Below are 9,501 nucleotides of genomic sequence, written 5' to 3' on the forward strand. Positions count from 1 at the left end.
GCCTCATGACAATCAAGTCAACCCCTGGATGTGAAAAGCCTTCTCTTGTGAATAATATAAATGAAGCAATGTTTAAAATCATTTGACACACTCATCAATCATCACATCTGACCTGAAATAACAAGAGCTAGTTCACACATGCGAAGGAGCTAGGAGACATTTTACATTGACCAACCTCTTTCTCTATATTTTGACTTGTGTTGACTTGGGCTATTTAGATTTGTTTGACTGAGGGTTTTGGACTGTCTTGGAGACAGATCATTTCAAGAATAAATTTCTCTGTTTGACTGAATATCTACCTGTGCTATGTGCACGTTGGTTGAGGTTGATTGTAGTTAAACTCTCTCCTTTGACCAAAAATTATAGGGGACTTTGACTTTGTTTGACTGAGTTCTAGCTAAGGAAAGAAGGCTTAATATTTGACTAGAATATTCTTTGCATTGATCGAATCTTTCACTCCCTGATTTGACCAAATTTCACACTTCTTTTTGGGCATTGACCACAAGGTTGACAGTTGAATTTTGTTGAAAAGTGTAACTAGGTCGGTCTTCACATTATCATTGTACTTGTATCAAAAGAAGAAAGAGAAATTATTATTATATTCTAATTTCTAGTCAAAGCATGTTCTTCATGCTCATAGGGTTTATTGAGTCAAAATAAAATGTATTGCGAGTCAAAGTCTCATTTGGACTTCTTGTACAAAAAGGAATAAAAAAATTGAGTCAAAAAGAGTCATTTTGTCCCACAAGACCAATTCAGCCCTAACTTATTAAGTTGGCCTTGAAGAGGCCCTATTCGACCTCTTGGATGGCTATAAAAGGAGGAGAATTCAACCTCATATGATCACACACACACTTAGATTTATATTCAAGAGAGAAGAAGAAGTAGAGAGAAGTCCAAGGAGAGAAAGAAGAATCTACGGAAAGCCCAAGGAAAATTGAATTTTTACTTGTCTTTGTTCACACGTGAAAAAATTTTGGGGTTACTACGCAAAGTACAGGGTCGAAATTATATTTTGCGAAGGTGATGGGGAAACTTTGTTTCTGCAAAGGTGTTGGGGCAAATCTGCGAAGGTGCTTGGGAAACTTTGTGAAGTTGTAGGTCCAAAATTATGATTAGAAGAGGTTTGACCAGATTTGATTCTTATTGACTTGATTTGATTTGGTTCCTTGTGGGGGTCTTTGTCTTTGATCCTGGATGTCTCACTTCGATCTAATTCGATAAGAAGAGAAGTTGTCTGGGTTTTCCCCTTGTGGGGTTTTGTCCTAACTTGCAACCTATACCGTGTGTTCATTGTCTCTAGCGATATTCATGCATTTTATGTTTTAGTAATTACTTGATGAAAAATACATAGTTAAGTAATAAAATCCAACAAAATTTTTATATGTGGTTGTCATTGATGTCAACCCAAACAACACTAGAAGATGCCCCACCTCTGTCGACAAATATGACATGGAAAATCATTGTTTTTTGATTCCATATCATTGTTGTTGGATTCTTCTCGTCAAACCAATTCTGGTGGTATATGGCATGTCATGAGATCCATCATGGTTTGAGAGATATCCTCATTTGAAGATGAAGCCCCTGTCTTATGGGAAAAAGCCCCAAAGGTGACTGAGGTGGCAGCGCTTATTTGATCAAGTCAAAAGGTCAAGTCATGTGACTCTTTCCCAACAAATAGAAAATTGCAAAAGGGTTATTCTTGAGGGCTTTCAAATCTAATTTTAAAATAAAATATCTAAAGAAGGGGCTTTGGTCCTAAAGGTGTATTAAATTTCAAATTAAAAGAAGCCCTCAAAGGGGTTTTTCCCTCCACTATTTTGAATTTAAAATATTATCTCCCTCCAAAAGTGAATTTTGGCTAATTCTTATGGACACCTATCAAAATATATTTAAAGTTCTTGATTAGCCCTCTTAAGCATGCACAAAATGCAAATAATTTGTGAGGAAGAGCTATAAATTATTAGGCCTTGTAGAGGATTGAAAATCAAACAAGAGGCAGAATTACATAAGGTTAGTTGTTTTTGTCATGGTTCTTGGGATACGGGTTTATGGTAATTTGCAGGATCAACGAAGGAGTTTTTTATTGCTTAGCTCACACCTCATTATGGAATCATATTCTAAGATAACACAACAATTCTTTGTGATTTTGAAGACTAGTGAAGGAGAGAACTTATTTACCCTTGGTACGGGACTAATTGCACATATTTTGGCTTATCCATAGTCCTGAAGAGAATATATTAACCAAATACCCCCAACGCATTATCATTTTGAGACTTCTCACTAAAACATTTCGGCCCTTTATTAGGGCAATGGATTGTGAACAGCGCAGATTCCTCTCAAGATAATTCAAATTTGTGGATTAGGGTATTATTCTATGACACATTTTCCATCCAAAAATCAAGATTTGTGACATTATTTGAAGTTGTTTTCATGTGGAATTGTGACAAAGTGCTAGCACTAAAATAGCAGTATAAAAGTTTCGACACATTCTTCAAAAGTTGCATTTGAGGCTTATCATATGATCTGTGGATGAAATTGTGTAATTTCAAAGGGTTTGTTGCAGAATTGAAGCGTGTCAAGGGTTCACTTCTATGCACTATTGAGCCATCCAGATTAGGGAATTTTTTTTAAAGCTCAGCCCTATGGAACAGCGACAAGAAGACTTGGACTATTGATGTTACATTACAATTCTTCTAGGCCTGCAACTCCATTAAAGGACCAAAATTCTGAGGGCATTTGTACACATTCTCACTCATTGTTGTATTGAAGCCGACCTTTGTCCTGAATTCTCATATGATTTGTAATTTGAATACATCAATCTACAATTGATGTTTAGAATAGTGCAATGAGACAAGGGTTTAGAGCTCGTTGAACTAAAGAAGTATTGTTGAAGGCACCTTGATCATACAAACAATTATGTTTGATAAAGTGTTGAAATTTGTTATTTAAATTTCCAGTTTCTTTAAGGCTTTCTATAGTAGGATATTTCTTGTATGTTTGATATGAATGATCATTTATCAAGCCAATGTTGAATACAAGAATTAAGGTCTCATCATTCCTGTAGCATAAAGGGTTTCTATCTCACCTTCAATAAATTGTTCCTCTTTGTTAAAATCATGATTATCGTTACACCAAAACCCGTAGGCATCAGTAAATGGACAGATCACCAAATTTAACAAATCCAAGAGAGGTGGTTAAGCACATGTCACGAAACACATGGGAAGCACTACTTTATCCAATTTCAAACAATCTCTCACCAGCGCGATCCGAGTGTGATTCAAACTCGAGACCTTTGGCTCTGATACCACTTGTTAGAATCATGATTCTTATTACATCAAACCCCAAAGGAGTTAGTAAATAGACACATCACCAGAGTTAATGGATCCATGAGAGGTGGTTAAGCACATGTCATGAAACACACGGGGAGTGATGGTTTATCAAATGTCCAAAAATATTGCAGCAGTAAATATCTTGGTGTCTCGTCATCTCTGGGAAATAGGAAGGGTTCAGTTGGATAGTCAGTCAAAATTCAGAAAATATTTAGAATTAAACGTAGTTCAAGCTTCAATTGGTAAAGGTCTTCAACAATAATATTTCCATTGTTCAATCAGTATACATCTAAGGGGTATTATACATAAGGGTTTCAGTGGTTTTCATTGTAAGGGATTTCATAATTGAGGTTGCATACAAATGGTTTATTCAATGTAAATGGGTCATTATACCTGGTACGAGAGCCCACAATAGTTTATAGAAGTTTATTCATTGTAAGTGGGTCATTGTCCCTAGTACAGGATCTCACAATAAATTCTAAAATTCATTATCATTTTCAAGGTGGTTGGATGGTGCTAGGCAGGTGGTTGAATTCACCTTCAGGTTGGATCTTGAAAACACTTCAAGGTTGTTGGGTGGTGTTAGGGCAAGTTGGATCTTGCTATGGTATTGGATATCCTTTCAGCATTAGTTGATAAAACCAGGGCATTGGAGCATCCTTTCAGCATTAGCTAATAATACCAGGGCATTGGAGCATCCTTCCAATTGGAGCTGGAAAGTTGAATGCTTTTCTAGAGTAATATGGAGCTGGGGCTTCCCTTTTCAGTTGGAGATGAAGAATTAATGTACTCATAAATTATTAGAAAAGTGTTTAGTGGTTTTTCTTCCAAAAAGGTTTCCACCTAAAAATTTTGGTGTCTATTGTATATTGTTTGATTATGCTTTATATTGATGTTGAATATTAATTAATTCTTTGAAAATATTAATAAAATTACTAATTTCTAAGAAATATTGATTCACCCACCCCTCCCCCCCCCCACCCTTTCAGTATTTCCAACAATTGGAATCGAAGTTGTTTCCTTCACTAGCAGTTTAACAACTGGAAGGAGATCATGGAGCAAGTTAGGAATTCCAGTAATTAATGGGAACAAATATGCATTTTGGACTGGAAAGATGAAGGAATATATTCAAACCCAAGGATTTGATATTTGGAATGTTTTTTGGACCGAATACAAGAAGCCTTCGACTTGTCATTTAGAGGATAGTGGTCGAAGGCTTAACGAAATTAATGGCAAAGCTCAAAATTCCCTCCTGAATGTTGTGCCATATTTTGTATATGTCAAAGTGATACACTGCAAATTGGTGAAAGAAATTTGGGACAAGCTTCAAAATATATATATATATATAAGAAGACAAGAAGGTAAAAGAGGCCAAGCTCTAGACCCACTGAGGTCAATTTGAGTACCTAAAAATGAATGAAGAGGAAAAAAATGCAGTTTTCTTTCAAGTTAGCTCTCTTAAGAACCAAAAATATATTTGATCCCCAGAAGAGATTCACTTTATTTGAAGATTAACTTTGGTCTCCTCAGAAAATATTCACTTTATTTGAAGATTGATTCCCAAATTTGTTGAATTATTCAAACCCTTGAATGGATTGTGAAAAATGTATTTACCCTATGAATGGAATGATGATTGTAAGAAATCCTTTGACAAGATTAAGCAAACTATTCCGTTTTCACCAGTAGTTAACTTTGAGTCCCAAGAGGTGAAATGAAACTTCTCTAATTAGCTTCCTTTTGTTCAACTTGTTGCTCTTAGATTTAGTTCAGAATGATAAATTATCTTTCTAATGACTTTACATCTCTATAGAGGCAATTTTGGAAGGTCATTCAAGAATTATTTTCCCAAAAAAATTCAAGAGGATTATAGGCATAAAAATAACATGTTTGGATATCTAATAAATTTAGTATAATTCCATAAATGCAACAAATTTGGAAATTTAGCTAAATATTTCAAGTTAACCGCTCCCCCAAAGGAATTGTAGCAAAATCAAGATGCTCCTCCAAAGGTAGAAAAGAAGAAAACTGAGAATTGTGCTCTTTCCCTAAAAGCACAAATCAATAAGAATGCATGGTATGTTGATAGTGTTTTCTCAACACATATGACTGGAGTTAGAAACAAATTCATATTTCTAAAAGAAGGAAAGTATGGGACAGTATCTCTTGGAAATGACGGATCTGCAAAATGGTATAGGAGCAGCCACAATCAAACTTGGAGGTAAATATGCTACAGAAAAAGATGTGCTTCTCATTGAAAATATGAATCATATTCTGTTTAGAATAACTCAAATGTGTTATCAGGGACATATGTTTCTCTTTTACTCAAAGAAATGCGAAATAAGGAGAGAAAAAATTGGCAAGCTAGTGCCAACTACAACAAGGACTCCAATGACACATGCACTTTGGATGAGATTGTTAACAAAGGTTATTTCTTGGTAATGATTGATGATAGGAGCGGCGATTTTTTGAACCAGGGTTCCCGCGCTCTCCTTCTGCGCCCTCGACAGGCCTCCTGCAAGCCTCCCGCCTGGCAGCCCTGCTGTTGGGCCATCCCCTGCCCCTTCTGGCCCTTCTAGGCCCCACTTTGACCCATCCTCCCTTTTGTTTTCGCCTCTCGTAGTCCCTCACGAGCCTCCTACCTGGCAGCCCCAGCTGCGGGGCTCTTCACTCACCCTTTTTTCCTGTTTCCGGCCCTCGTTTCTTCGTCGAGTTTGGCCCTCCTCTGCATCTCTAATGGCTGGGATCGATCCCTCCTAGCAGCAAGACAATGAAGATCTGGAAAAAAAATTTGCTTCTCTCATTTCCGAGAATCCTTCCTCAAGAATTCGACCTTCAGCATCAAAGTTTGTTAAGAAGCTGGCTGACATCCCAGAAATCTCTCTTCCTCCCAGTCTACCAAGGAAAGCAGCGATCTCTTTGGCTGAGAGAGGCCTTGTAGGATAGTTCACTGGTCTCTGGCCTTCTCCCAGAGCGGTCCAGAAATGGGTCGAGCGCAACTGGAACGCAAACATTCAAGGGAAAATCGCCATAAGATTCTGCGGAAGGGGCTACTATACTTTCCTCTTTGAAACCAAAGAAGACCGCAACCTCATCTTCAGAAATGGTCCCTACTTCATGGATTCGAGAGGTCTCTACCTGAATCGATGGTCCCCCGACTTCGACCCGGAAATGGATATCCCAAATGCGGTTCCGGTCTGGGTTCGCCTGCCTCACCTCCCTCTGCACTGCTGGGGGGATGAATCGGTCAAAGCTATTGGGAATGCTGTGGGAAAATACATTGACAGATGTGAACCAAAGGATAATATGCATGCTTGTGCAAGGATCTGTGTTGAAGTCGACTTAGGAAAGGCCTTCCGGAAGCCATCAAGATCAAAGTGGACCAATGGACCCATATCCACCAGCGGGACCACGAATAAATCCAGTTCAAATGTAAGGTATTCCATGAATATGGTCATTTTGCTAATAGGTGTAGTAAGCTAAAAGTAAATGAAATGAATGAAAATGTTGAAACCACTGAAGGCACATGGGAGCAAGTTAAAAAAAAAAAGAAACCAAACCCCAATCAGTCTGGCCCTAAACCTAAACCCCCCCTGGAATCCCAATCCGCGCCCTTCCCCCTCCCGCCTTCCTTGACTCAGCCTTTCCCCTCCTCTTCCAATCCCTTTGAATCCCTGGTGGACAAAGAACCTTCCTCCCCCCCTTCCTCTCCCACAGCCACTGCTCTAGCAGTCATCCCCTCCTCTTCTCTGCCCCCTCCCTCCCCTCCCCCTACCATAGACCGTATTCTAACAAGAAACAAACTCAAAGAAGCAAGCTTCACTTCAGACCCACCGAAAAAAGCAGGCAGGAAGTCAAACAAAGAGATAAGAGATGAAACAGCAGCAAAAGAAATGGCCACGGGCACACAAAAACCGATGGACTCATTCCTGGACAAGCAAAAAGGAAGCGGGGAAAAGACAAGGGAGAAGAGCGGGGCTCACCAAAAAATCAGTAAGTAATGATTTTGGTCTCTTGGAATTGTAGGGGTCTGGGCTCCTCTCAAAAATCCAACGCAGCCCGGGATCTAATTAGTCATGAGCAGCCAGATTTTTTCCTAATCCAAGAGACCAAAATGTCTAACCAATACTTTCAAACATTTACAAAAAGATTTAAAAGCTTTGCAGGAATTGCAACAGATTCAGTGGACGCTTCAAGAGGAATAGGCACAATATGGAATAAGAGAAAATGGGATCTCATCAGTCAAAACTCAACCTACTGGTGGGTCAGAACTGACTTCAAAAATAAAATCACAACAGAAGAATTCACCGTGCTAAACATCTACGCCCCAAACCACTACAGGGATAAAGCACACTGTTGGGATTCTATCAACTCCGAGCTGCAGGTATGCCAAAACAGGAACACAGTCTTGGGCGGTGACCTGAAATTTATCAGGAACATTGAAGAAAAAATAGGAGGGAAATTCCTTGCAGACCCCTCAAGAGATGCTCTGGAAACAATAATAGAAATTCACAAACTCATCGACATCCCTCCCAGCAATGGCAAATTTACATGGAGCAATAAGAGAGCAGGAATTCATAACATTAAAGAGAGACTTGACAGGATCTTGATTCATGAAAGAATAGCTACAGGTTTCTCCTCAATAAAAAGTAAGATAATTCATGCCACAGCTTCAAATCACAAGCCTGTGGTCTTGATTCTGGACAGTATAGGAAATCTCGGCCCAATCCCGTTCAAATACAACAAAACTTGGGATTCCAAGGAGGACTTCCGCAAAATCATAAAAGAAAACTGGGCGACGGAAGTCATTGGCTCACCTCACTATGTATGGGAATCCAAATTAAAATCCCTAAGAGCAGCAATCAAAAAATGGGCCAAAGAAAATGCAATATTGGAGAAAAACAAAAGATTAGAGCTACACAGAAAATTGGAGAAATGGAACCAGGAAAAAGAGGATCAACAAATCTCAAAGGAAGAGCAATCACAGGAAAATGAAATGTTCAGGGAACTATATAGGCAGAACAGAGAAGAGGAAGAGGAGCTGAGACAGAAATCGAGGTGTCTCTGGCTCAGAGCGGGAGATAAAAACACCTCTTTCTTCCATAATAACCTCAAGCTCAGAAGAGCAGCAAATCAAATAGATAAAATCACTGCGGAGGGAAAAGAATTAAGTGAGTAAGAGGAAATCAAAGAAGCTGCCCATAATCACTTCAAAACTCTCTTATCTGCAGACCCTCAGTATATGGACAACATGGATTTTCTGCAACCAGTAGATTGTAAAATAAATGCGAATCAAAACAGCGAGCTGGATCAGGATGTTTTGGAGGAAGAAATAAGGATGGCCATGTTCAGCATGCAGCTGGACAAGGCCCCCGGACTTGACGGCTTCACAGCTGCCTTCTACAGGAATCACTGGGATATTATAAAGAAAGACTTCGTAAGGATGGTCAAAAACATCTTCAAAAAAATTAAGATGGGTGAAAACACTAAAACCTCCCATTTGGCGCTTATCCCCAAGGATCCCAACCCCCTCTCCTTTGATCGCTTCAGACCTATCTCCCTCTGCAATGTCTCATACAAAATAGTTACCAAAATCCTGGCAAATAGACTGAAAAAGCTTCTGCCTTCCCTTATCTCAGAGAATCAAGGAGGATTCGTTCCTAAAAGACAAATAACGGACAATGTCATCCTGATCCAAGAAGCAATCCACAGCAGCATCCATAGAAAAGAAAGAGGTATGATCATAAAACTTGACATGGCGAATGCCTTTGATAGGGTCAATCATCAATTCCTAGCTGCGGTCCTCCGGAAGTTTGGCATATCCAACAAATTCATAAGCATCATTATGGAATGTATCTCAAACCCTTGGACAACCCCCCTAATCAATGGTAGGCCCAGTCGCTACTTCCGAAGCTCCAGGGGATTGAGACAAGGCTGCCCCCTCTCACCCTTTCTTTTCATCATCATGGCAGAAACATTGAGCATACACCTGGAAAAACTAAGGAAGCAAAAGGAGATAACAGGGATCAGCATAGCGAGAGGAATAAAAGAAATAAATCACTCGATTTTTGTTGATGACACACTTTTAATAGGTGGAGCCTCAAGCTTAATTGCAAGGAGATTCAAGAGAACCTTGGACACCTTCCTGGCCGTCTCAGGGGATTGCTAAACA

The 9,501-nt window shown here is 39.2% G+C and overlaps 1 protein-coding gene across 1 annotated transcript; it reads left to right on the plus strand.

Annotated features, from left to right (window-relative positions):
* The first annotated feature begins 7,443 nt into the window (after positions 1–7,443).
* LOC149163953 (uncharacterized) lies at positions 7,444–8,508 on the plus strand. Its single transcript, XM_089429316.1, has one exon. It carries the CDS (start codon positions 7,444–7,446, stop codon positions 8,506–8,508), a length of 1,065 nt encoding a protein of 354 aa, XP_089285442.1.
* The last annotated feature ends 993 nt before the right edge of the window (positions 8,509–9,501 follow it).

This window comes from Pinus tabuliformis, chromosome 5_1, assembly GCF_031772625.1.
Source record: "Pinus tabuliformis cultivar Carrire ecotype Pingquan chromosome 5_1, CPIR1, whole genome shotgun sequence".
NCBI classification, from domain to species: domain Eukaryota; kingdom Viridiplantae; phylum Streptophyta; class Pinopsida; order Pinales; family Pinaceae; genus Pinus; species Pinus tabuliformis.

Coding starts and splice junctions, on each gene's coding strand:
- LOC149163953 (XM_089429316.1), top strand. CDS start 7,444: ATGTCTAACCAATACTTTCAAACATTTACAAAAAGATTTAAAAGCTTT.